Source organism: Canis aureus, chromosome 14 (genome assembly GCF_053574225.1).
Source record: "Canis aureus isolate CA01 chromosome 14, VMU_Caureus_v.1.0, whole genome shotgun sequence".
Taxonomy (NCBI): domain Eukaryota; kingdom Metazoa; phylum Chordata; class Mammalia; order Carnivora; family Canidae; genus Canis; species Canis aureus.
In genome coordinates, this window is record NC_135624.1 from 42,237,278 (window position 1) to 42,265,084 (window position 27,807).

General features: G+C 37.5%; 1 protein-coding gene, 1 long non-coding RNA gene and 2 pseudogenes across 5 annotated transcripts in view; 3 read left to right on the forward strand and 1 right to left on the reverse strand.

Annotated features, from left to right (window-relative positions):
- The window catches only part of SLC30A9 (solute carrier family 30 member 9), an 80,766-nt gene that overhangs the window by 3,478 nt on the left and 49,481 nt on the right, over window positions 1–27,807 (forward strand). For 2 of the 4 annotated variants that reach the window (XM_077847870.1, XM_077847868.1), the window contains exons 2-6: window positions 6,540–6,707; window positions 21,958–22,020; window positions 24,139–24,238; window positions 25,832–25,924; window positions 26,278–26,360. In XM_077847870.1, coding sequence (XP_077703996.1) covers window positions 6,540–6,707; window positions 21,958–22,020; window positions 24,139–24,238; window positions 25,832–25,924; window positions 26,278–26,360 — 507 coding nt within the window. The remainder of the gene's footprint in view (window positions 1–6,539; window positions 6,708–21,957; window positions 22,021–24,138; window positions 24,239–25,831; window positions 25,925–26,277; window positions 26,361–27,807) is intronic. The other 2 variants (XM_077847869.1, XM_077847871.1) reach the window with 2 other exon arrangements.
- Window positions 4,874–27,807, reverse strand: part of LOC144283568 (uncharacterized) — a 29,762-nt gene continuing 6,828 nt past the window's right edge. Inside the window, exons 2-3 of the long non-coding RNA XR_013352110.1 lie at window positions 23,655–23,718; window positions 4,874–5,243 (exon numbers count right to left, since the gene is read on the reverse strand). This is a non-coding gene — a long non-coding RNA (uncharacterized LOC144283568). The remainder of the gene's footprint in view (window positions 5,244–23,654; window positions 23,719–27,807) is intronic.
- On the forward strand, window positions 10,384–18,620 carry LOC144283567 (ornithine decarboxylase pseudogene; annotated as a pseudogene).
- Window positions 18,473–19,056, forward strand: LOC144283800 (ornithine decarboxylase pseudogene; annotated as a pseudogene).

Consider the following 27,807-nt stretch of genomic DNA (forward strand, 5'->3'; position numbering starts at 1 on the left):
TGGAAATATGTTGCCTTTATTATGAGTTGGTGATATATGTCATATTAAAAAAATCAATTTAGAAGAATAGTGACATGGGAAAATTCCATTATAAGGTAAAACTAGAAACAAAGCACAGTAAGAATATATACTGTGATAGTAACTAAGTTTCTCTAGAAAATTAACTTTGTGTTTTTCAGTTGATCTATGATAAACAATCCTTTTAAATGATGAAAATGTGACTTAGTTTCTATAGTAAATACTTCCTTTTTAAGTTCCTCTGATTTTTGCATAGAGCACTTATTTTTCATATATTTATGCCTTACCTCATTTGGCAAAAACTTGAAATGGAAGGATGCTCCTTTAAGTATAGCATACCAAATTAACAGATGCATGCTTTTGCTTAAATCTGAGGTTAATAGAAGTGTACTTTTAAGTAAAAAGAAACTAAATTTTTGTATTTTTATTCTTGTCTCTAATTTGAAAATTTTGTTTTGTTGTGCCTCCCCCACCCCCCATAACTAGCAATAAAAGGTCATTCTGACAGGCAGATAGCGTGGTTCTATGTAGTTCAAGTTAATGACAGGATTTTTAACCACAAAAGGATCCTGACCATACCATGTGCTTCATAACTTTTCAGCAAGGAGGTGCTAGACATTGTTGTTGGTGCTGTGGTGCTGAACAAGACAGACCATATCCGTGTTTTTTGGGCAGACGCTAGGAATGAGAAAACCTGTCTAAGTGCTGTAAGAGTAGTAAATAGGGGGATGGGTTAGAAAGTAACTAGCAGAGGCCATTTTATTAGATATACTGAGGAGCAGTGACTGACTCAAGGCTTGAAAAATTAAAATGAGCAAGCCAGGTAGAGCAAGTAGGAACCCTAAAAATCAGACTAGTAGTATTCAGGAGCAGAAGAGAAAACTGCTGTGGCTGGGGTAAGGGGAGTGTAGGGTATGAGGTGAAGTTTGAGAGGCATCGCAGCCCTTTAGGTCATAGGGTTAAAAAAGGGGCAATATTTTTAAAATACCAGTCTGACTATATGGAGAATGGATTGGAACGGAGAGAGTGAATTGGAGACCTTGGGAGTTATCTAGGCAAACAAGACTGTTGCTAGGCCCTGGTTGCAATGAAGATGGAGAGAAGTAGATGGCTTTGAGGTATGTTTTGTGATATAAATTATATAATACAGGTATTTAGGACAGTGGCACTTGGTAAACCCTGCGTGTATTAGATACTGTTTTTACTTTTTTAAGCAAATATTAACAAGAATTAAGTGCAGTAGAGATGTATACAAAGAGGCAGTGCAGGAAGTTGCCAGGATCTCATATTTCTTACTAAAAAACAACAAAAAAAACCCTTCTCTGCTGCTTAGTCTGTTCTCAGCAGGAGTCCTGTTGGCTGGACTTCCTGATGAAGGTCACACTTTCCCTTGGTAGATGATTAGGCACAAAAGGTTTCTCTGCATCTTTGGCTAGCCAAAGCATTAAGGTAGACTAGATAGTGTTAGTAGTAATAGTGGAAGTAATTTGGCAATGACTACATTCTTCGTTTTGAAAAATTTAGGCCTTTTTTTTTTTAAATACAGAAAAGTATAAATTATGGAGTAAAAATTAAGCATAATCTAGATATTTCACCAGCCACATTTTTTTTAAAGTAGGCTCTATATACAACGTGGGGTTCAAACTCAGAACCCCCAGATGAAGGGTCACATGCCCTACTAAGCCAGCCACCTACTCTCATTAGTCACATTTTAATAGTTGAAATCCTGTTACGTTATTTTGTCTCTTGGTTTTTTTTTGATGCAACATTACAGATTTTTTTTCAAATCCCACGTTCTTAAAAGATTTAAACGTATACACAGTGAAGCTATAGGGACCTTTGGGGCACCTGGGTGTCTTAGTCGGTTGAGCATCTGCCTTCGGCTCAGGTCATGAACCCGGGGTCCTGGGATCAAATCCCAAGTTTGCTTCTCCCTGTCCCTTTGCTTGCCTCTCCTCCTGCTTGTGCTCTATTTTTTAAATAAATAAATAAAATCTTAAAAAATATATATAAGGACCTCTCATAAGTTAATTATTTTTCTATTAGGAAACATGTAAGTTGTTGCCAGTTTTTGCCATGATAAATATTGCCTGGAAGAACAGCTTTTGTGTTTTATATTACTGTGTATTTAATGGGCCCAGCAAGCTGCTGGTGTGCTACTCTGCTTACTATTGTGTATCTTAAGTTAGCAATAATGTCTTACAAAATTAAGTATAACAATGATTTAGTTTTTTGATATGTCAGTGCTTGAGGAATTTGGAGGAGAAACTACTGAAAAAGTGTCAACTAAAGAGACTGATCTCTAGAAGACTCAGGCTACGAAATTGACTCTCTAGTCCTTAAATTAGACAGTAAGGAAACAGTACAAACTGCAAGAAATCTGTTTGTTTTTAGTTATGATTATTGTAGAAGCAACATACACAGTAGACAGAATTGTAAGTTTGCAGGAGACAAAAAGTTTGTTGTAATCTGAAAAAGAAAGCCAAATTTCCTCTGAAAGCCGAGTAAGTGGTAGGTGAAATAAAAGCAGAGAAGAATGATTGTTGTAACTAGACAGACAAAAGTCTCTCCCAGTCTTGGTGAAGAAATAGCTCTTCTAGGGGCCCCCGGGTGGCTCAGGGGTTGAGCATCTGCCTTCGGCTAAGGGCGTGATCCTGGAGACCCGGGATTGAGTTCCCCATCAGCTTCCCTTCAGGGAGCCTGCTTCTCCCTCTGCCTGTGTCTCTGCCTCTCTCTGTGTCTTTCATGAATAAATAAATAAAATCTTAAAAAAAAAAAAATAGCTCTCATATATACAGCAATGAGAAGTCTTTGTCCAAGCCCATAGAATGGTGAGCACTGACCTCTCAAAGATTAATCTTACATAGGCAGTTTTTTATTTCAGATGTCCCTTTGAAGAAAGGGTATTAATGGTGGTAATATTTTTTTACTGTGTTTCTGCCTTCTAGAATTAACTCATGAATTCAATAATTTTTTTAAAGCTAGTTGTTTCTTGGGGGTGCCTGAGTAGCTCAGTTGGTTAAGCGTCTGCCTTCAGCTCTGGTCATGATCCCAGAGCCCTGGGATTGAGTCCTGAGTCTGGCTTCCTGCTCAGCAAGAAGCCTGCTTCTCCCTCCTCCTGCTGCTCTCCTTGCTTGTGCTCACTCTCTCTGTCAAATAAATGAATAAAAATCTTTAAAAATAGTTGTTTCCTTTTTTAAAATAGTTGTGTTTCTATTGTTGTGTGTTAGGTATTTGTTTTACTGAATCAAATGTGGTCCCATTTGTTTTTTGGAGTATAAAATATTAGAGATGGTATTTTTCAAGTTTTGTACAGTTTTTGATCTTGCATTAATGCCAAGTGTGTACTTTTAAAGTTGCTGATAGCTGAAATTCTACTGAAGTTAAAAATTAAGTAAGGACTTTCCAGAACAGCTAGCAAGGAAGCTATCAAAGATTATTATTTGTTTTTTTATGTAGGTTCTATGCCCAGCATGGGGCTTAAACTCAGGAGCCTGAGATCATGAGTTGCTAGCCATACCAACTGAGCCAGCCAGGCCCTCCAGAACTTGTCACTGCTTTAATAAGTAGTGATGTTCTAATAAAAAGAATCAGAATTTAGATAAAACCTTTACATCCATTTGATTTATAGAACATATATAAGAAAGAACAGGTTAAACAATACAATGGGAAATAAGTCAGCAGAATTCAGACTTTAAAAAAAAAAAAAAGACATCGTGGGGCACCGGGGTCGCTCAGTCAGTGTCTGACTCTTGATCTTAGTTTGGGTCTTGATCTCAGGGTTTTGGGTTCAGGCCCTGCAGTGGGCTCTGCACTGGGCATGGAGCCTACTTAAAAACAAACAAACAAAAACCATCCTGTGGCTTAAAAGAGACTTAAAAGACCTCTCAGTCAACAATAGTATGTGGATCTTACTAGGATCTGTTCACACAAATACAGATTATAACACTTCTAACAGTTGGAAATTGAGGATATTTGATGATACTAAGGTATTGTGTATTTTTTTGTAATGGTGGTTTGGCTATGTTTTTAAAAGTTCTTGTCTCAGACTACATACTGAAATACTTGTGAATTATTTTATATCTTTTTTTTTTTTTGAGATTTTATTTATTTATTCATGAGAGACGCAGAGACACAGGCAGAGGGAGAAGCAGAGGCTCCATGCACGGAGCCTGACGTGGAACTTGATCCCGGGTCTCCAGGATCAGGCACTGGGCTGAAGGTGGCGCTAAACCGCTGAGCCACTCGGGCTGCCCAATTATTTTATATCTGAGATTTGCATCAAATTAACATGGAGGCAAAGAGGTATTGGTGCAGGTAGAGATAAGACTAGGTTCACCATGAGTTGATAATTGTTAAAGGTGGACAATGACCTGGACATTTATTGTATTGTTTTTTCTACCTTTGCATATGTTTGAAACTTTCTGTAATGCTTGAAAAACTAAGGAGAACTTTGAAAAAAAATCTAGCATCAAGTCATGGAAATATTGTCATCTTCTGAGGAAGGATTTTTATACGTGGAATAATCCCTCTTGAAACACTTGAGCACAATCTCTGTAAAAGGATTTGATCAATCGGTGGAAAAAAAGCATTGGTGGCATATTGGCTTTGTAGGTAATAATCAGGAAAGATAGTTTGGATAGAATAGACGGGTCAGAACACTAGTGGCCGTGGTAAGACGCTTTCCTGGAGGATGAGTTTCTTACGAAAATTTGCTTTAGCCCTTGCTTCGCTGATTGGGCTAGTAGGCTACAGATTTTAATGTGCAAGGAGATACGTTGTTATATTTGCTTTACTTTAAGAGTAAGCCTTTAAAAAATAGAGGCAAATGACCAAGAATATACTGGGCCTTCAACAATTATTTGCCAAATAAGTGAAACCGTAAGTTGACATCAGGAAGTTTTTCAAAGAAACAACTTCAAGCCTGAAACTTGAATATTTATGTTGTTTTATGTTCTTCATGCTTTTCATTTCAAATAACCTTTGACATTCATGATAACTTAGGTTCCTGATGAATTCTCCGAGGCATTAAAAAGTTTATTTTTCTTGATATCGGAAGGCCTACATCTGTACATGCACATACACGAATTAACATCTTTGGAAGATCATTATTAAGCAGATAGAGTTTTACCCTTGGGCTGCTGGTACTGGTTCAGTTGGTAGAGCACACATGACTCGTGATCTCAGGGTTGTGAGTTCCATCTCTAAGTTGGGCGTAGAGATTGCTTAGGGGGAAAAATGGAAAAGAAAGAAAAGTTTGAACCCTTAAATGCTTAACTCTCCACTCAGAAAAACTTGACTATCTGTAATGATAGAACTTCATTATTTCACCAAACACTTTAAAATATGTAAATTATTCACAAGGTGTTCAAAGTCTAGTACTCATAGTTGATTTATTTATTTATGATAGTCACAGAGAGAGAGAGAGAGAGAGAGAGAGAGAGGGAGGCAGAGACACAGGCAGAGGGAGAAGCAGGCTCCATGCACCGGGAGCCCGACGTGGGATTCAATCCTGGGTCTCTAGGATCGCGCCCCGGGCCAAAGGCAGGCGCCAAACCGCTGTGCCACCCACGGATCCCTAGTACTCATAGTTGAGAGAGAGAGAGAGAGAGAGAAAGGGTCCGGTGAGAGTAGAGGCAGATAGATTTACTTTTCTGCCACTTGAGTGCAAGTGTGGAATATATTTTTCTTCTGTATTTCAGCCCTCCAAAGCCCACAGTCAACCAGATGTAGCAGCTGAAGTGCTTTGTAATTAGTGTCTATTCTTCCTTCAATTAGAATTCCTATATGCTTCAGAATCTCACCAAATGTTGATCTAATTATCTGATTAAAAAAAAATCAGTGACAGTATGAATGACTGATTAATATAATTCACTTATTGTGAAATGAAAGAGGAATAAATCTCTAGCTAGCAGAAGGAGGACACAGGGTAATTTTGAGTAGGAAGCACTCCTTACCTCCCCCCTCAGTTCTCTACCCTGAAGAGTCCATCATGCCCACAGACTTGGAGCATGCAGCCGGCATACAAAATAAAAAGTATCTATTAGATGTTAGAGACCTTTCAGAAGAGGTGAATAATAAGAATGTCTTATCTGGTTAATTACTTATTTAAAAAGTTTCCAGGGGTGCCTGGGTGCCCTCAGTGGGTTGAACATCGGACTCTAGCTCAGGTCATGGTCTTGGGTTCCCGGGATTGAGCCCCGGCTCGGGCTCTGTGAGGATAGCTTTGTCCCTCTGCCCTGCCTCCTGCTCACTCCCTCTCTCTAATAAATATTTTTAAAAAGACATTTAAAAAGTTTCCTATATAAATTACAAATTAGAGAGTAGGAGTATAATAGTTTTTTTTTTTTAACAAAGCGTAGTCCCCATACACCTGGGGGTCGGTGGGCATTTGGGTATTAGCAGAATGAAGGTTTTGTTGTAATTCTGTAGAATCACTCTTTCTAATCATAGTGGGTATGTTTTTATTCGGTATAAATCTTTGTTGTGAGTTTGTTTGAAATTAATTTTTTTCCTCCTAGAATGGCAGAATTTAGTGACGTTGAGAAGCTCTTCACACGTGATTTGCTGTGGGCATCCGTACCTTCGCGCGCTGAGTCCAGTGAAGTCGTACTCCACAAACGTGCAGAAAGAAGGACAGGGGTCACAGACTCTCAGAGTGGAAAAAGTACCATCGTTCGATGAAACAGGTGTGTATAAATCTTTTAAAATAACCTTTCTCTGTATAATGAAACAGCTTGTGTAACGTTACTTGTCCCTCACGTTTGATAGAGCTTATGTACGAAATTGTCTGAATTAGTGCTTACTTTGTGGAAAGCTATTGAACTGCTTATTTCTTTTAATTTTTCTACTTTAGACTGACTCCGTTTTGATAATTTCTAATTTCTCTGAGAGTATGTCCACTTAAACTAAATTTTAAATTTACTGGCATCAAGTTCATGACAGTCTTTGTATACTCTCAGCAGGACATATAGTTACATCCTTTTTTTTTTTTTTTCATTCCTAATGGTGTTTGTCATTTTCTTGATTAATCTTGCCAGAGCTGTGTCCATTTTCTTATTTTTCCAAGTAGTAATTTTTTTGTTTGAACTTTGTTTTGTATGTTTTGTATTTCATTAATATATATTCTTACCTAATTATAGCCTCTTGCTTTCTTTGTGTTCTGTCATTCATTTTTAAGTTATCAGGTAGCTATTTTGTTCATTAATTCTAAACCTTCCTTCCCTCCTAAGGTAGGATTTTAAGCCGTGAGAGCTGTCATGGTAACTTTTGACAGTCTTTCCTTTATATATATCTTGAAGTTATGTTGTTAGATACGTTTACGTCTAGAGTTGTTCTTAACACTGATTAATTATACCCTTTATTTTTATATAACAACTTTTTTTTTTTTAAGTGATATCTTTACCAGATTTGATATCTCTGCCTGGTATAAATTTTTCTGTCCTTTGACTTTAACCTTTTTTTTTGGTCCTGATTTGATAATCTGTATCTTAAAATTAGAAATTTAGTCTGTTTACATTTACTGTTACCACTGATGTTGGGGCATATTTCTGCCATTGTGTCATGAGCTCCCTTGTGTTTTTTTCTTTTTTTTTTTTTTTCCTAAGAGAATTTATTTATTTATTTATTTATTTATTTATTTATTTATTTATTTTTAATTTATTTATTTATTTTATTGGTGTTCAATTTACTAACATACAGAATAACACCCAGTGCCCGTCACCCATTCACTCCCACCCCCCGCCCTCCTCCCCTTCTACCACCCCTAGTTCGTTTCCCAGTGTTAGCAGTCTTTACGTTCTGTCTCCCTTTCTGATATTTCCCACACATTTCTTCTCCCTTCCCTTATTTTCCCTTTCACTATTATTTATAATCCCCAAATGAATGAGAACATATAATGTTTGTCCTTCTCCGACTGACTTACTTCACTCAGCATAATACCCTCCAGTTCCATCCACGTTGAAGCAAATGGTGGGTATTTGTCATTTCTAATAGCTGAGTAATATTCCATTGTATACATAAACCACATCTTCTTTATCCATTCATCTTTCGTTGGACACCGAGGCTCCTTCCACAGTTTGGCTATAGTGGCCATTGCTGCTAGAAACATCGGGGCGCAGGTGTCCCGGCGTTTCATTGCATTTGTATCTTTGGGGTAAATCCCCAACAGTGCAATTGCTGGGTCGTAGGGCAGGTATATTTTTAACTGTTTGAGGAACCTCCACACAGTTTTCCAGAGTGGCTGCACCAGTTCACATTCCCACCAACAGTGTAAGAGGGTTCCCTTTTCTCCGCATCCTCTCCAACATTTGTTGTTTCCTGCCTTGTTAATTTTCCCCATTCTCACTGGTGTGAGGTGGTATCTCATTGTAGTTTTGATTTGTATTTCCCTGATGGCAAGCGATGCAGAGCATTTTCTCATATGCATGTTGGCCATGTCTATGTCTTCCTCTGTGAGATTTCTGTTCATGTCTTTTGCCCATTTCATGATTGGATTGTTTGTTTCTTTGGTGTTGAGTTTAATAAGTTCTTTATAGATCTTGGAAACTAGCCCTTTATCGGTTAGAGGGAACATTCCTCGACATCTTAAAAGCCATCTATGAAAAGCCCACAGCAAATATCATTCTCAATGGGGAAGCACTGGGAGCCTTTCCCCTAAGATCAGGAACAAGACAGGGATGTCCACTCTCACCACTGCTATTCAACATAGTGTTTTTTTCTTAAATCTCTTTTTGCCTTTAGAAATTTTTTTCTCTGGCAGTCCGGGTGGCTCAGCGGTTTAGCGCCGCCTTCAGCCCAGGGCGTGATCCTAGGGCCCCGGGCTCCCTGCATGGATGGAGCCTGCTTCTCCCTCTGCCTGTGTCTCTGTTTCTCTCATGAATAAATTAATAGAATCTTTATAATAAAATAAAATTTTTTTTCTCATTGCATTATCCTTTCTACCCCATATGTATTCACATACATGCACTTGTTTGGGAGTTACATACTCAATGTACTTTAAAGTCTAAAGGAAATTAAAAGTTCACATTTTTTTCTGAAAAATATAAAGAACTTGGAATGCTTTAATTCTGGTCACTTTCTCCCAACTTACATACTATTTATTGGCTAGTATTTTGTATTCTACTCTTTCTTTCTATACAGTATACATTGTTATTTATTCAAATTTCTCTAAAATCTTCGTTAACCATTTTTTCTTATTTCTGTGGTCTTTCTGTCTGACGTGCATCCTATAGAAGTTCCTTTAGGTGAGGATCTTTTTATGGTAAAGGCACATTTAGTGTTTTTCAGCTTCTGTTGCTGTTGAGAAGTCCTATGTCATGCTTTTGTTCTCATGTCTTTTATATGTTATTGCTTTTTAAATTTGATTATTTTGAAAGTCTTTTTCTTTGGTGTAAACTGCAACTTTCCTATATGTATTTCTGCATACTAGGTATGTATTTCTGTGTACTTATCCTTTTTTTTTTTTAAAGATTTTATTGATTTATATATTTGAGAGAGAGAGAGGGCGAGAGAGCACAAGCAGGGGGAGTGGAAGAGGGAGAAGCCAACTCCTCACTGAGCAGGGAGCCTGATGTGGGGCTCTCAAGCCCAGGACCCTGGGATCATTACCTGAGCCAACAACAGATACTTAACGTTCTCACTATATATTATTTTTTTCCTCTGTCTCCTCATTCATGATGCTATATATATATATATATTCCCCTCCCCCCCCCCCCCCCCCCACTGAGAGTTGTTCGTTTTCCATGTTTTATATTTTGGAACTATTTGAAGACTCTCTGGATTGAAGATGCATTCCGGCATAGAGTTTGCTTTTTCCTCAGCTGCTGAGAATACAGCGTAGGACCAAAGTAACTTAAATTCTTTGCTCTAAAAAATAAAATTCTTTGCTCTAGGTTTTTTAGACCACTTTGGTAGCGTGAATTCAGACTGCAAACTTGTGTGAGGGCTGACATACATAGTCTTCTGTTTTTCATCCCCACTATTTAACACCAAAGTAGAGGTTGGCATGCTTTCTTGCTGTTCCCTTCTGCGTGTATATTTTTTAGTTCACAGCTATACTGTCTAGCTTTTGTTCTGGGTGTCTTGTTAGATGTCCCATCTTCAACCGAATGTAGTCTTGTTCTCTCATGCCCCTAGCAGCAGTGGAAATAGATACTCAAAGACTATAAACCTCAGTAGAAATCTCAGGGGAAAGGTTAGCTTTGATGTTCTCACTTACTCTGTAGACATTCGGCTTTCCTTTTGTTTTTGCCCTCTTCACATTTTTTTGTGAGCTTAGCAATGTATTTGAAAAGATTTTTTTTTTTAGGATATCTAGTCTGCTGTGCAGTGTTAAAATAAAGTTTTTTCATTTATTCCAGAAGTATTTATTTTTTTAAAGATTTTATTTATTCATTTTAAAGATGGAGCAGGAGGAGGAGCAGAGGGAGAGGGATAAGCAGATATTCCGCTCTGAGCTCAGAGCCTGACACGGGGCTTGATTCCACAACCCTGAGATCATGACCTGAGCTGAAATCATCAAGAGTCAGATGCTCAACTGACGGAGCCATGCAGGTGCCCCCAAAGAAATATTTATTGTACGCTTTTTATATGGCAGCAAATGAGAATGATTCTGCTTATTACTAAAACAGAAAATTACTAACACAAAGTTCAGTGAATATAATGCTGTATGGTAAATACCATGATGGAGGAAATACTGTATGCTGCAGGAGAAGTTTGGAGGGATATTGAACTGAGTCTTGAGTGGTTGAGAAAGTTTTCCATGAGGAAATGTTATCTAATTAGGGACCTAAAAGAAAATTAGGTATTGGTGATGAATGGTGGAGAAGGTAAAACTGCAAATAATTTTGTGTGCTTAGACTAGTGAGTAGATATTGGTGGGGATATTATCAGTTTTGAGAACATAAGGGATGACTATCAGGCAGTAAGTAAAGTCAGATCAAGTTTTTGTTGAGGAGTTTGGACGTTGTTTTGTAGGCAGTGGGAATCTATTAGAGTATTTTAAGTAGAGGAAGTACTTGATCCTATTTAAAATTTTACCGGAAAACACATAGGAGAGGAAGTACTGAGAGCAGTACTAGAAATGAGGGTCAGTCTAGACTAGGTTAATGGCAGTGCTTTTGTGAGTAGATGAACTGGAGATTTAGGAGCTGAATAATTAGGACTTGGTGATTTAATTTGGGAAAAAGAGGAGAGTCAAGTAAAGCATGGTGGCTGGTTACTGGTTTGGATGATTGTATAGATGATTCACTGATTTCTAAAATTGAGAATACCAAAGCGAGAATGTATTTTAATGAGAAGATGGTGATTTACTTTTGGACATCTGAACTGTAGGTGCCTCTGTGACTTCTTAACATGATTGGTAGGCTGTTGGGTTACTACTTTTCTGCTGTGAGACATCATCATCTCTTGGCTGGATTACTGCAGTAGCCTTCTCCTGGGCTCCATGCTTCCACACTCTTTTTCATGCTCATTATGTTTCAGCCAAAACAGTCTCTTTTTGGTTCTTAGAAAATACAAACCTTGTTTTCATTATAGGGCCTTTGCTCTTGCTTTCTCTTTCTAAGGTGCCCTTCTACACATGGCTGATGCCTTCTGGTCATTTACATCTTAGTTGAAATATCAACTTTGAACAAAGTCATTCTTTAATCACTTCATCTAAAGTAGTCACCCACTTAGTCGGTTAAGCATCTGCCTTTGTCTCCAGTCATGTTTCCAGGACTATGGGATCGAGCCCTGTGTTGGTCCAGCTCCCTGCTGAGGAGGGAGCCTGCTTCTCCCTCTCCCTCTGCCCCTCCTCCCACTTACGCATGCGTGTTCTCGCTCTCTCAAATAAGTAAAACCTTTTAAAAAAAATAGCCACCCAGTCTTTAATATTAGCCTAATTTTAATTCTCTAAGTAGCTGTTAATGCTGATTGTTATCTTCAATATTTATTTCCCATCTCCCACTTGTTTCCAAAGCCCCATGAGAGCAGGAACCTCAGTGCCTAGAGCAGTGGTTTGAATATAGTCTCAAGGTTTAATAAATATTTGTAAATGAGTGAATGAAGAGTTCTAACTTGAGGAGAGATTTGGGAGTTATTACCTATACCCACTAGAAAACTGAAGTGTGTTGGAGACCGTACAGGAAGGGAGTTCAGAGTGAAGAGAATAAGATCCTCTAGTACAGTAATTTCCAATGAATAAGGGACAGATGGGAGGGGAGAAGCCTGGAAAGGTAGGAGAAAAACCAAGGAGAAGATGGTGTCAGAAGAAGAGAGTGTTTGAGGAATAATAAACAATTCAAGAATATCTTTTCTTTACGTGGATGTCTTTCAAAGGGGAATATTTTATAGGTTCCTCAAGAAACCTGTGCTTGTATTTACAATGCCTGTTTTTCATCCTTTTCCCTAAATCCCATCTTCCTTTTGGTCTTACTGTGCAATTTGTTCTCTTTTCCTTATGATGATGGAGAACTGCAGGGAGAAATAATGATTGAGTATGATATTAGAAAATGAAGAGGACAGCCCGGGTGGCTCAGCGGTTTAGTGCCGCTTTCGGCCTGGGGCATGATCCTGGAGTCCTGGGATTGAGTCCCACGTCAGGCTCCCTGCATGAAGCCTGCTTCTCTATTTGCCTCTGTCTCTGCTTCTCTCTCTCATTCTCTGTGTCTCTCATGAATAATTAAATAAAATCTTAAAAAAAAAAGAAAATGAAGGGATGTAGAGCGTAATGAGCCCCTCAGTTCCAGAAATAAACATATTTATTGGAACACAGAAATGGGAAAAGAAGCAAGTGATAAAATAATATAATTAGACGTAAAATGTTATAATACTCTTTTGAGGTGAACACAGACTCAGGCAAAAATACTTAATGTTGGTTCTGCTATACAAAATGCCTGAAATTAAAATTTATGACCAGGTTTCTTATTTCTCTGCTGACTGAAATCAAAATTTTTTTTTTCTTAGATTAGAAATTCATTGTTTATTGATGGTTTTATTTTGGGCTCAATTTTTCAGAATTTGCTTAGGCCAAATTAGAACTTGTTAGCCATTAGATAGACAGCAACTAATTGCCTGATTGAAAGATAATTTGTATATTTAAGGATTTGAGATTGACTTTTGAATAATTCAAATCACATGGAAAAGTCAGGAACAGCTCATTAAGAGGCAGAGACTTGCTAAGGAATCCTTAAGTTTTTAAGGAGCATTCAGATGTTTTAAATTTTAGTAAAATTAGTTTTAATTTTGCTAATGACAGCAGATGTGTGGCAAACAGCCAGGGGTTGAGCTTTAAACAAGTGTCTAGAGATATTCATGGATAGAATGTCTTATTGAAATCACAAAGATTCTACTCCAGTGGTACAGTTTAAGTTTATACAGATGTTGGTGTGCAAAATAAGTATTCGTACACATGTTTGAACCATTTACTAGCATTCTTGTTTCTGATTCTTAGCACTATATTATTAGCATCATCTCGATAGTTTGTAGTTAGAAAAACATCCAGAAATATCTGCCTTAGAGCAACTTACTTCATGTGATTTGGTTGAATTACTTTGATCGTTGTGGAAAAGAGGATTGTCTCTGAAACTTCTGACATTAGGTTTTAGTTGTTCAGATAAAAGCTGGTTTGGAGCCTGGAAAGAGGAGTAGGAATTTCAAACTGGCAGTTAGAGATCTGGTTCAAGATAGAAGGATCAGATTGAGTTTTGAGCACTAGAGCATGAGGAGGAGAGTGAAAGTACACAAAGGATCATATTGCAATATATAAATTTTAAATCAACACATTGTACACCTTAAACTTATATATGTCAATTATATCAATAAAAAATAAAAATAGATGAAAAATTCTGATTAAGAAAGTCAACAAAATCAAATGTGTATTAACTCTAGATACTAAAATAACAGCTCGAATTGCTTTAAAATAGGTTTGATATCCTCAAAAACATAAATGAAGTACTCATATTTTGGAATACAAACTGGCAGAGTAAAACCAGAACAAACAAATTTGGAAAAGAGCTACTTAGAAATCTTAGAAAGTGTACTAAAATAAAAATTTAATAGATTAGGGGCACTTGGTTGACACAGTCGGTTAAGTATCTGATTGTTGGTTTTGTCTTAGGTCAATAATCTTAGGGTCCTGGAATTGAGCCCTGTGTTGGGCTCTGCTCTCTAAAATAAATAAATTTTTTTTAAAAGAGCTTAATAGATTAAATACTTATCAACTAGACCTTCAATGTGCATAAAAAAGCAAAAAGATTTTTAAAAAAAATTGAAAAGGCATTTAAGAGACATGAAACTAGCCTACATTTAATAGACCATTTCAGAGAGAATAGAGAAATGATGGAGAAGTATAGAGAGATGATAAGAATTCTTCAGATTTTGACAAAAACAATCTTCAGATCAGAAACACACTTTGAATACTAAGCAGGATAAGTAAAAAATTCATATTTAAAAACAAAAACAAACATCCCAACTTAAAAGCTTCCGAAAAGAAAAATAAAAATGGGGATCCCTGGGTGGCGCAGCGGTTTGGCGCCTGCCTTTGGCCCAGGGCGCGATCCTGGAGACCCGGGATCGATTCCCACGTCGGGCTCCCGGTGCATGGAGCCTGCTTCTCTCTGCCTGTGTCTCTGCCTCTCTTTCTCTCTCTGTGACTATCATAAATAAATAAAAACTTAAAAAAAATATTAAAAAAAAAAAAAAGAAAAAGAAAAAGAAAAATGCCATCATCCAGTTGTTGCTCTTTTGAAGTAGAGTTTTTATCTGCCACAATATGCAGGAGTGATTTGGAGTCACCTCCATGAAAGGGTGAAAGGAAAAAATGAATGTTAATGTAGAATTTTACACGGGTCTAAATAACCAGGCTAGAGTGAAAGCAAAAATACTTCATGTCTAAAAAAGGACTGTCATTACTATTAACCCACCCACATTAAAAAAAGAAAAAGTATGTATTTGTGTAAGATGCACGGTAAACGCAGAGGGGAAGAAAGCATTGGAGGGGCACCTGGGTGGCTCAGTTGCGTAAGCCTTTGCCTTGGGCTCAAGTCATGCTCTCACGCTCATGGTGATATGGGAGCACCTGGGCCTCGGTTCTTGTCTCACGGAATGGAAGAATGAATCTCGCTGAGGACAGAGGGCCAGCAGAGCCATGCAGCCAGAGCTCTCAAAAGGGACAGGCAGGGGTCCCCACAGGGTCCCAACTTGGTAAATCTCCTGTTAATATGGGGGGGGGGGATTTGTAAATATCATGTCTATATTTAGAACAAACACATATTTCTTTGTGAATATCCTGAGCACAAACAAGGTGTTCCCTGCTCTCTGGTTAGTCTCTGCTTCCTAATACTCCTCTACATCTGGGGTTGCTTAGCAGCCATTAGAGGGGCGACTCCCTGACATCTTGGAGCTGGGGAGCTAGGCTTATTGTTGTTTTTACTGTCTTACCTCTGTTTTCTTGGGATGGGTAGGAGCCTGACTCTGTGGCTCATCTTTCCCTGACTAGCCCCGTCCGTCTGCCCCTAACTGTTCCTACATCATTGGGATGGAGTTTGCATTGGGCTTCCTGCTCAGCGGGGAGTCTGCTTCTCCCTCTCCCTCTGCTGCTCCCCCTGCTTGTTTGTACTTCTCTCAAATAAATTAAGTAAATCTTTTCTTTTTCTTTCTTTCTTTTTTTTTTTAAAGGAAAACACTGGGATGTAAAAGAGACCATAAAGAGCAAGAAATGGATAAAATGTGTTGGTAAAATTATTGATAAAAACAAGAACAACCTCTTAAGTTAATGCTAAAATCTTAGTCAAGAGTAATAAGATCGAAGAACTTTTCAGTGATTAAAGATTTTTTTTCTTGTTTAGAGGAAAGTTGAGATACTGAATAACTTTATAAATAGTTAGGAAGATTTATAGGAAAGTGTGTATGTTAAAATTTTAAGTGGAATCATTAAAACGAAAGAAATATAATCTTATAAATTTCAGACCATCATAGGAGAAGGGGCAGGAAGAAGATGTAGAGAACTTTATCAATCTAACAGATGGCAAGAAAGACAAAATAAAAATAAAAGCAAAAAAAAAAAAGATGGTAAACTGAAAACCGTAAAATGGCGGAAGTCCAAATGTACCACTGCTCAAGTAGTCGGATTTCATGGTGCTGCGTATCATTTAACTACACGGATATTCTAAATATGTAGAAACAGGTTTTATTTTATTACATATTTTCAGAGATGTATTCTGGATCCTCTACTGTCTCAGCTGCTCAAGTTCTTTGCTCTCTTGATTATTCTCGTGATCTACTTACTACACCAGCATGATCTCCCTCTTCATCTTTCTCCTCTCTGTAAAGGACAAGTAGCCCTCCCTTGATCTCATTCTCCTTGTGGCTCCTGATGAAAGTCCAAAGATTGCTTCCATTTTCTCATTTCTCATTTTCACCTCAATCTATTGCTTCTATCCCCTTCTTCCTGGTGATGCTGCTGTTGTCAGAAGGTTACCACTAATCTCCATATTGCTAATCCAGTTTTTACTTCTGTCCTCCCTCCACCTCACCCCGCCCCGTGAAAAATGCACAAATGTCTACTCATATAGCAAATATTGTTTTAGAGACAATATAGGAAATTGGTTAAGAGCATAGACTAATCAGAATGACTTTGGTTTCAATCCTGACTGTGCCTCTGTTTAAAATCCTAGCTGTGTGGCTTTGTGGGAAGTTACAACTTTTCTGTGCCTCAGTTTCCTCACCTGAAAGTTGAAGATAATAGTAGTACTTACCTTAGCAGTTTTGTTAGGATTAAATGAAATAATGCACATAAAACTTACAGCATGTGGCACATATTTAATACTTAGTAAATGTTAGCTGTTATTAATAAACTTAATGTATTTTACTATTGAGGGTATAAATACAAGGGAAATTTTTTAAGGATGATTTTTATTATGAAATATTTGCTATATATGAAAGTTTGTATATGATATATAAGTTAGAAAATGAACAACTGGGAATTTAGCACGCAACCTGAGAACTTATATTCTTGATCACCTTCTCCTCATATTCCCCTTCACCCTATGTATCCAAAGTGACTGTCCTGATCAGTCACTCAGCCTCTGCTGCCCATCTGCCAGAGCTCTGGTGCCACCTCAGCCTGGTGGTCCTCCGCAGGAGGGAGAGAGCCAGCAGGTGGCCAGCTGATGAGGGCCGCCCATGGCCTTGTAAGCTCACTCTTGGGCAGGAGTAGGGACGGCCACATGTCCCAGTGCGCTGGGCTGGAGGCCAGAGACTGACCCCATGCCTGGAGCTGCGACGTACATGTAGTTGCAGAGCTGCCACCGGTCCCTGACCCTGGTGAGCAGCTGCCCTCTGGGGCCTTGAAGCTGGGTCCAATCCCCGGCCCTGTGCATGCATGGTGGCCACCCTCGAAGCATTGCGGCCTGTCCTGCCTCCAGTGCCCCCCAGCTTAGGGCAGCCTGGGCTGGAGGGGACTGTGTTTCACCTCTTTCAAACCACGTCAGTGAGGATTATGAGCTGGAAGCTGTTGGAAAGGCCCGTGGTTCCTTCAGCTGCTATTCTCTCTTAAAATCCATGTGGCAAGCCCTGCAGCAGGTATAGGAAAGACAGCAAATTTCTGTTTATCGAGAACATTCCACTGCTGCACCGAAGGCACACATCTTTGGTGGGACTTGGAATTCTGGAGAACTCCCTTTGTGAAAAACTGGGTGTAATTCATTTAAATTCCATCTGTCAGTTTTCCACTTTGTTATGTTTCGGGGCGCATCAAGAAACCATGAACAACTTTAGTAATGGCAGAGTTTGCCATTTCCTCAGTGAAGGCTTTATTGCCAAGGACATTCTGAACCAAAAAATTTACAAAGTTTTGTCTTATGATAAGGATGCTTTCTATGTCATAGACCTGGGAGACATTCTAAAGAAACATCTGAGATGGTTAAAAGCTTTTCCTTGGGTCACTCCCTTTTATGCAGTCAAATGCAATGATAGCAGAATCATAGTGAAGACCTAGCTGCCATTGGGATAAGATTTGACTGTGCCAGCAAGACTGAAATACAACAGGTGCAGAGTCTTAAGGGTGCCTCCAGAAAGGATTATCTGTGCAAATCTTTGTAAACAAGTATCTCAGATTAAGTATGATACAAAGAACAGGGTCCAGGTGACGACTTTGGATAGTGAAGTTGAATTGGTAAAAGTTGTCGGGCACATCCAAAAGGCAAAGTTGATTTTGCGAATTGCCACTGATGATTCCAAAGCAGTCTGTCTCAGTGTTAAATTTGGTGCCACACTCAAAACCAGCAGGATTCTTTTGGAACAGATGAGAGAGGTAAACTTTTTTTTTTTTTTTTTTTTTTTTTTAAAGATTGTATTTATTTGAGGGAGAGCACAAGGGAGAAGGAAAAGCAGACTCCCTTCTGAGCAAGGAGCCCAACTCGGGGCTTGATCCTAGGACCCTGGGATGATGACCTGACCAAAGGCAGGCGCCTCTGAGTCCGGCAGATACTATGTTGTATCAGCTTTCATGCTCGCAGTTAATACCATTGCCAAAAAGCTTGATTAAAGGAATAGAGAGGCTCTGATGATGAAGATTAAGTTGAGTGAACAAACCTTTATGTACTACGTGAATGTTGGAGTGTATGGATCGTTTAGTTGCATCCTCGATAATTATGCACATGTGAAGCCCCTTCTGCAGAAGGGACCCAAACCAGATGCAAGGTACTATTCATTCAACTAGCCTATTAGGACCAATACGTGATGGCCTTGATCACATTGTTGAGAGCTGTGATTTGTCTGAGATGCATGTGGGCAATTGGATGCTCTTTGAAAACGTGGGTGCTTAGACTGTTGCTGCTGCTTCTACTTTGGATGGGTTCTGAGGCCAGCTAGGTACTATATGATGTTGGGGCCAACATGGCAACTGGTACAGCAAATCCAGAAAAACGACTTCCTGCCCAGAGTAGAGGAATAGGAAGATGTCAGCTCTCTGCCTGTGTCCTGTGCTTGGGAGAGTGGGATGAAGCATCCCCTGTTGCCTGTGCTTCAGCTAGGATTAATAGGATTAACGTGTAGTTGTTACTCCTCTAGCTGTTAACTTCAAGTTTAGCTTGGATTGTGGGATCTGGGGGGACCATTTAACTTAATTGCCGTTAGTTTTGAAATGTCTTTGTAGGTGGTGGTGGCATAATATGCAACAATACGGAAGGCTAGGAGATGGAGTCACTTACCTGTGTTCCTGTGGAAACTATTTGAATATTTGTTTTTATGGGATTTTTATACACTTCTCACACATGCCACTAAAGAGTGCTCCTCAACTGCTGAGCAAGTGTTTGTAGCTTATACATCATCAGAATGGGTCAAAAGCTTAGTATAGTGACCTGTTTTAAAAATAAAGTATGTTGGGGTGCCTGGCTACCTCAGTCAGTTGGGTGTCCTACGCTTGGTTTGGGCTCAAGTCATGATCTCAGGTCCTGGAGACCCTGTGTTGGACTCTGTGCTCAGCATGGAGTTGTCTTAGGATTTGTTTCCTCTTCTTCTCCCTCTGCCCCCTGCCCCCATACATCTTTAAAAAAAAAAAAAAGTATTTTGAGGGGGGCCTGGCTGGCTGGCTTGGTGGAACATGCAACTCTTGATCTCAGAGTTGTAAGTTCAAGCCCCATGTTGGACGACGTAGAGATTACTTGGAAAGAAAATCTGTATTGGGGCACCTGAGTGGCTCAGTGGTTGTGTTTGCCTTTGGCTCAGGGTGTGATCCTGGGTCCTTCATTAGGCTTCCCACGGGGAGCCTCCTTCTCCCTCTACCTGTGTCTCTGCCTCTCTCTGTGTCTCTCATGGATAAATAAAATCTCTAAAAAAAATAAAATACATATTTTTAGAAAGTATCTTGAAATAAAAGCAAGAAAAACCATAGTGACTTCTGAATTTTGTGTTTATTTCTAAAAATAGGAATAGATTTAGACATTTGTATGTATGTCATTGTTTAGCTTGTTTGTGTACTTTATTGTGTGATAACTTGATATGTGTATGCTTTTGTGATTTGCTTTTTTCATTAAATTTTGCTAAGATTTATCCTAATGGTATATGTATCTAGTTCATTAATTTTCGTGGAAATAATTAGAATATGTACTTTTGAGGGTTGTGTGAATTAATCAGTTGATAAATGTAAAGTGCTTAGAATAGTGGTTGTCACATAGTGAAGGCTCAGAGAAAGATAGTCATTATTGTATTTATTATTCACTAGTGTATGAAATGTATGCACAATCACATGGTCTACCTGTTCTCCTGCTTATGGACATTTGAGTGGTTTCCGATTGAAGCAACAGTACACATTGCTGCTCTGAAATATTCATGTTCTTTTCTCCTTATGCTCTTGTGCAAGTTTTTATTAAGGTAAATGTATCGACCTAGAAGTGGAATTTGCTAGGTCATAAGTTAGGCTTGTGCTAACTGTATCAGAGAATGCCACCTTGTTGAGCAAGGTAACTGCCTGTTTGCATTTCTACCAGCAGTGTAGGAGTTCCATTGCTCCGTATCCTTGCCAACATTAGATATATTTTTTCATTTTTTTCTGATTGGATGGTTGTAAAATGACTTCTTGTGGTTTCATTTGGGGTGTGTCCATATGAGGCAGCCATTTCTTCATATGTTTATCTCTTATTTGTATTTCCTTTGCTCCTTGTTCTTCTGCTCTGTTTTTCTGATGAGTTGTCTTGTTGATCTGGAGGAGTTCTTACATAGTGGTACTTTTGTTGATCCTGTTTGTTAGAAATATCTTCTCTCAGTTTGAAGTTTTTCTTTTCTTTTTTTTTTAAAGGGATCTTTTGTTGGACAGAAGTCTTGAATTTTAATTTAGTAGAACATATCCATTTTTTCTTGCTTAAGAAATCTGTCTCAGCACCTAACTCTAGGAAATGAACAAGGGGTAGTGGAAGGGGAGGAGGGCGGGGGGTGGGGGTGACTGGGTGACAGGCACTGAGGGGGGCACTTGGCGGGATGAGCACTCGGTGTTATGCTGTATGTTGGCAAATTGAACTCCAATAAAAAAATAAAAAAAAAGAAAACTGTCTCGGGGTGCCTGGGGGACTCAGTGGTTGGGGGCTCAGCTGTTGAGTGTCTCAGGCTGGGACCCTGGGGACCCGGGATCAAATCCCGCATTGGGCTCCCCGCAGGGAGCCTGCTTCTCCCTCTGCCTGTGTCTCTCATGAATAAATACATAAAATCCTTAAAAAGAAAAATCTGTCTCTATCATGAAAATATTCTCTCTTGTTCCCTCTTAGGCATGTAAACGTCATATCATGTAAGTCCTTAATCTACCTTAGATTGGCTGTGTGTGGTGTGAGGTATTTTTAATTCTTAATTTTTATCTATACAGTTGTCTCAGTAGGCACTTTATTTGAGAGAGAGCACAAGCAGGGGAAGGAACAGAGGGCGAGGGACAAGCAGACTCCTTGCTGAGCAGAGAGCTGGACATGGGTCTCTGTCTCAGGATCCTAAGATCATGACCTGAGCCAAAGTCCGATGCTTAACCAACTGAGCCACCCAGACGCCCCTCTAGAATAGTTTTGAGTTAAAGGATTTATAGTGTGTGTCCTTGTTTTGTTTCTTATTTTAAAGAAACGCATTTAAAATGTTCACCATTGAGTATGTTTGTTAGAGTTTGTTTTATTTTCTAAGAAAATTCCGTTTTATCCTAGTTTTCAAAAAAAGGTTTGAAACTTGCATGGGTATTCAATTTTAGTGAATGTTTTTTCTTTATAGCTCCTGAAATGATTCTATAGCTTTTGTCCTTCAGTCTGTTAATGAGGAGCATTAATAGTTTTACTAATGTTTGACTACTTTTGCATTCCTAGGATAAATCCAACTTGACCTATCATATATTATCTTTTTAATACATTGCCAGATTGCTAGCTAATATTGTTTATAGGTTTGTATGAAAGCATCTACTCATTGTAACTTTTTGAATAAACTTTATAGCAGAAAATATAGGCGCTGAACTGAAAGCTCCACTTATTAAGCAAGAGCCTCTCCAAGTAAGAGGTAAATATATTTCATTCTAATTTTTACTATAATGGTTTTTTGAATTAAATATACAAAATGAGTTTACATAGAGCTCTGTATAATTATATTATTCTGGGTGTACAGTCCATTTTTACTTTGCTTTATATATACCGACCATAAAAATTTATTCTCCTGTTTATAAGCTAATTTTCTACTGAAATTCACTTTGCATTTTGGTTACAAATTTTGTGGTAATTGTTTTTTCAAAACCCCAAAGAAAATAAGAGCAAATAAAAGTCATCAGCTGCTTTATCATTTTTGGAAAAGTAATGTGATTAAAGAAAAAGAGACCAATGCCTTTCAGTTATGGCATGTTCAAGTCCAGACAGAGTTTGGACATTCTTGTCCAACTTTTTTTTCTAGGAATAACTGAGTGATGAAGGAATTCTTGTTTACAGCTCTGCTCTTTATAATGAGCTATGGCTCGTGTCTCCAGAGCAGCATGTTGTACGTGTGACTCTGTCACTAGAAGCACCGTGGCTTTGGCGTCAGGCAGAGGTGGACTCTGTGGCTCCAGCATGTCCTCGCTGTATGGCCTTGGGCATTTCCCTGAGCCATAGTTTTCTCCCCTGTAAGATTGAGCTAACAGAGGAATTTCTTTTCTAGAATAACCTTGAAGATGATCCATAGTATATACGGTTACAGTTCAGAATAATGAACATGATAGCAGTCACCATTGTCACTAATCGGGGCCAGGACAGGGCAGTAGGGATTTCTGTAGACTTTGAAGGAATCTTTAAAGAGTAATTTTAAAAAACCCACTCATCTTTTAAAAGAAAGAAGTAATTCTTTGCTCCAGAGAAGCTCATCTGGATTTAGAATTTTAGGATTATTATATTAAAGGAAGCTTAGAAACTTGAAACAGAAGGCTGAACTTCCTTGGATGTATTTTTTTCAAATACAGTTTTGATTTTTATACTGACTTTTATGTTTATAATGTTCTTGTTATGATTTGTGAATTTGATTTTAATAGTTAATATGTTACCTTAAGAGTCTTATTTACCAACTGTGGTGATGGATAATTTTAGTCTTAGTTTATTCTTTCCACTTGAAATTACAACGGACAACTCGTATATTAATATCTGAGAATAGAGTATGAAGTAAAGGGTGACAATTTGAAATAGAACACATGATTTTCTGTTGTTTTGCCCTTGCTCTTCAGATATTTGCTTTATCTTATCATCTATGTCATACCACCAAAAGTCTCACTTTACAATGATTATAAACATAGATCTATATTGAGTGTGATTATTAATTCACAGACTATAATTGTTGCCAAATTGGTATTTTGTTATTGATATCTGTTTTTTTTGTTTGTTTTTGTTTTTGTTTTTGTTTTTGTTTTTGTTTTAGGAACAATTTGATACTTGGTAACAGGGAAGTAATTTAATAGAAGGCTGTATTTTACCTGTAATCTGTAATAAACTTCCTGTAATTTTTAACTGATAAAAATATTCTTTATGTTTACTTTAGCTTTCTTATGGACTATGTGAAGTAGTCCAGCAGCTTTTAGGCTTTTTTGACTGCAACTCACATAAGAAATATTAATGATCTACTATATAAAGAGATTATTGTATGTAACCGAAACAGAAGTCTTCACAAAAAGTACTTACTCATTGTATGGGGTACTCTTTGACCACTTTCTATTTTCATTTTTTATCAAATGCTGGTTTCACCCTGTAGTTTGAAAAACATTGAACAAGCATATAATTTTTTATTGAAACTTCATTTTCATTTAGACCCTAAGACAATTTATTATTATTTTTTAGACCCTAGACAATTTAAATTGTACTAGTACAATGTAAACAGATCAGGAATACCTATGCAGGATATCCATTAGACAGAAGATTAACATTTTGGCATCGGTTACAGATGACTATGGAGATACGATCTAGATGTCTACAAATGGAATTTTGTCATGTTCTGGTCTTGGGAGACTTTCTTCTGATACCATTCAGTGCATCAGGAAAAACAATTTTTTTGTGAAATTCATTAGTGAAATTCATTAGCTCACTTAAGCGTCAGCATATATGTTCATCTTCTAATGTGTTTTCCAGTGTGCAAATTTATTATGTTTCTGTATATTCTTTAATTTAGTCAAAGCAGTCCTTAAGAAGAGGGAATATGGACCAAAGTACACTCAGAATAATTTCATCACTGGAGTCAGAGCAATAAATGAGTTCTGCCTTAAATCCAGGTATAGCATTTTTTTTAAAATTTCTAATGTGGTAGCTCTATCTAATCTAACCATTAATTTCTTTTTATGTGTTACTTGCTACCTCCACATGGAAACTTTCCAAGGACTCCTTCCTAAATTGAAGAACTATTCAGTTTAAAAATGTTAAAATTTTTAGCTTTCTAAACGGAATTCTGCCTCAGTGTGAACAATCCCAGCCTTTTGTGGTATCTTAAACTCAAAACATGTTCTTCAAAACCTCTGTATCGTACAAGAACTTTAGTAGGAGTTTTATTATCATGTTAATATGTAGCAGAGTTATCAATGAGATATTTGTGTATTTGTATGTTTACCTTTTTAAAGTTTTGGGTTTATTTGGCTAGCAGAGTTGAGTAATTTAGTTATTTATGTTCACAGCCCAACTGTGGTTTCTGTTGAGCATAAGTTATCTTTATTTTCTAATATCTTTTTGTTATTAAATTTCTTGTAATCATAGAGATTTGTTGAGATATTTGTCACAGATTTAAAAATTTCACCCTCCTTTGTGTGTTCACCTACGAAAGCCGTATTACATGGAAGATTTCTTGGCAACTTAGACATCAGATTTAGCCTTTTTTCCCCCCTTCTTCCTCCTGGTCACATCTTCTATGGTATATTATCAAGAAATAAGAGTTCTTATAATCAGTTTTATAAGTTATGTAACTATTAAAACAACAACCAGTTGTAACATTGATATAAAAAATGCTTGTTTCACATGAAGTGCTTCATTTAGTTCTCACAAAAATTTTGTGAATTAAGTAGATTAGATATTGCTGTCTCCACATTGTAGGCCTCCACCCTGTAGGCCATAGTAAAGATGTCAGTGATGACCGAGCTCATTTCCTGAATATGTACCTTTGATACCTTGCTGCCCAAACTTTTTATAAATATGTGATAGTGGTTGATTTATGTATTTTAAAGATTTTATTTTTAAGTAATCTCCATAATTTTAGTATTACCACTTAGTATTAACCTGGATATAAACAAGTAGGATTATAAATTCTAAATTTTATTTTGTTTATTTATTTGAGAGAGAGAGAGAGAGAGACAGAGAGAGATCATGAGCAGGAGGGAAAAGGTAGAGAGAGCAGCAGACTCCACACTGAGTAGGGATCCCAGTGCAGGACTTGATCCCAGGACCCTGGGACCGTGACTCAAACTGAAAGCAGATGCTTAATTACCTGGGACACCCAGGTACCCTAAATTTAAATTCTTAAATAGAGGATGATACTCTGATGTTTTTTCCACTTTCCTTTTTTTTTTTCCATATGTCAGATGTGGCAGTGGGGTGTCCATAGCAGATAAAATATAAACACCAGTGAAGGAGTTGAATCTCTGCATATTATGTTAAGGCATCTATAGTTAGTATCAAGAATAATTGTTAATTTTTCACTGTCTCTACACCGATTTTTGTGTACAAAATGCCATCTTAATTTTTCAAGGCTTTAAGTTGATCTTTGTAGCCTTTAAAGATCAGGATCTAGGTAGTGGCTTTTATCTGCCCCTAGTAATCTTTCTAATAACAAAAAGTATATGAATTGTATCTGAATAAATTTAGCATGTTTCTTTCTTCAGTGATCTAGAACAACTTCGCAAAATCAGACGACGAAGTCCTCATGAAGATACCGAGTCCTTTACTGTATACTTGAGATCAGATGTGGAGGCAAAGTAAGAACATATTTCTTTTAAACCAAATACACAAGCCAAATTTTGGATTAATAAAAACCCATTTTAGATAGACTCAAAGGTTTTTAAATGTTACACTTTAAAAGAAGAGTATGTACTAGTTAACTAAAAGTACGTGGTAATTTATATGACAATTTACTGTTGAGTTTACTTACTGTTCAGATTTAATTCAGAAAAATTTCTTAAGTGCTTTACATTTTTCCTAAAGGACCTTATGTTTTGTTGTAAGATTCTCATATAGTTATAGTTCATCTCAATTTAAATATCATTACAATAAAGTCATTAAAATTGTTCATTATTGATGGCCGTGTGTGTGTGTGTGTGCGCGCGCACAGATCTTTGGAAGTTTGGGGAAGTCCTGAAGCTCTTGCCAGAGAGAAAAAACTGCGTAAGGAAGCAGAAATAGAATACAGAGAAAGTAAGTATATTCACTTTATTTATTTATTTATTTATTTATTTATTTTTAAGATTTTATTTATTTATTCACGAGAGAGAGAGGCAGGCAGAGACATACGCAGAGGGAGAAGCAGGCTTCATGCAGGGAGCCCAATGTGGGACTCGATCCGAGGACCATGAGATCACCCCCTTAGCTGAAGGCAGATGCTCAACCGCTGAGCCATCCAGGTGTCCCAAGTATATTCACTTTAAAATGGAGTTAATTGAAATGTAACTTGTAGGTAAAACTTGGGCCTTTAATAATTGCACTTCCTGGTAGTTGCATGCCTCTTGGCTTTGACTGTTTTGGTCCTAGTAAATACCAATTTCCACTTTGGGATTCAGTTTCTTTTTAAACAGTATCTGCTTTTTGTTTTTTTCCATTAAAGATGATGAGAAGAACCAAAGCTAGTTGGTGATTTGAAGATTATATGTCCTAAAAGTGGTAGTGCTTTCTTACAGGAAAGTCTGTTAATTTAGTTTCCCCATTTCTACCTTACTTTTCTTTTTTTTTTTTTTTAAGATTTATTTATTTATTCCAGAGAGAGAGTCACATGAGTGGGGGAGTGGCAGAGGGAAGGGGAGAGCGAGAGAAGTAAACTCCCCGCTGGGCATAGAACCTGATGCCAGGCTGGATCTCATAACTCATAAGATCATGGTCTGAACTAAAACCAAAAGTTGGATGCTTAACTGACAGAGCCACTCAGGCACCCCTCCCCCCCACCATTTCTACTTTAATTCATTCATTGAGCAGTTAGTTATCAAACATTTATGGTGAACCAGATACTGTGCTTGATGCCTGAGATTTAGGTGCAAATAAGACTCTCAGGGCATTAAACAGTCCAATAATTGAGTGACAGAGCCATCTTTATAGAATTAATTATTCAGGATTATGTGAAATATATTTAGATAATTCTTTGATTTATATATATATGTGTGTATTCATGACAAAAGTGATGCACACTTGTGATTTAAAAAAGAATACAAAAATATAAAGAACAAAAGGTCTCCTTTTAATACCTCTACTTACCATGTCATTTTACTTTCCATAGATGACTGTTGGTGGCAGTTGGTATATATCTATCCAGAATATTTCTGATGAATTTTCAAATCTATATACATACATGTTTTCACTTAAATGTAAATTGGGTGACACAATACATATTGTTTTGCATCTTGTTTTTTATATTTACCAGTGTAACCATAAACATCTTTCTTTGTCTACATATAGAAATCTGCCTCTCTCATTCCTTTTAACAGCTGCATAATATTCCATTGCATGGAACTCATTAGTGAATGTCCTATTTCTTAAATATATAATAATATAATACTCTTATTGCAAATATATGGGATAAAATGTTAATAGTATTTCAGAGTCAAAGGACATGGGCATTTTAAGATTTGATAGAATAATCTCTGAAGGAATGTGG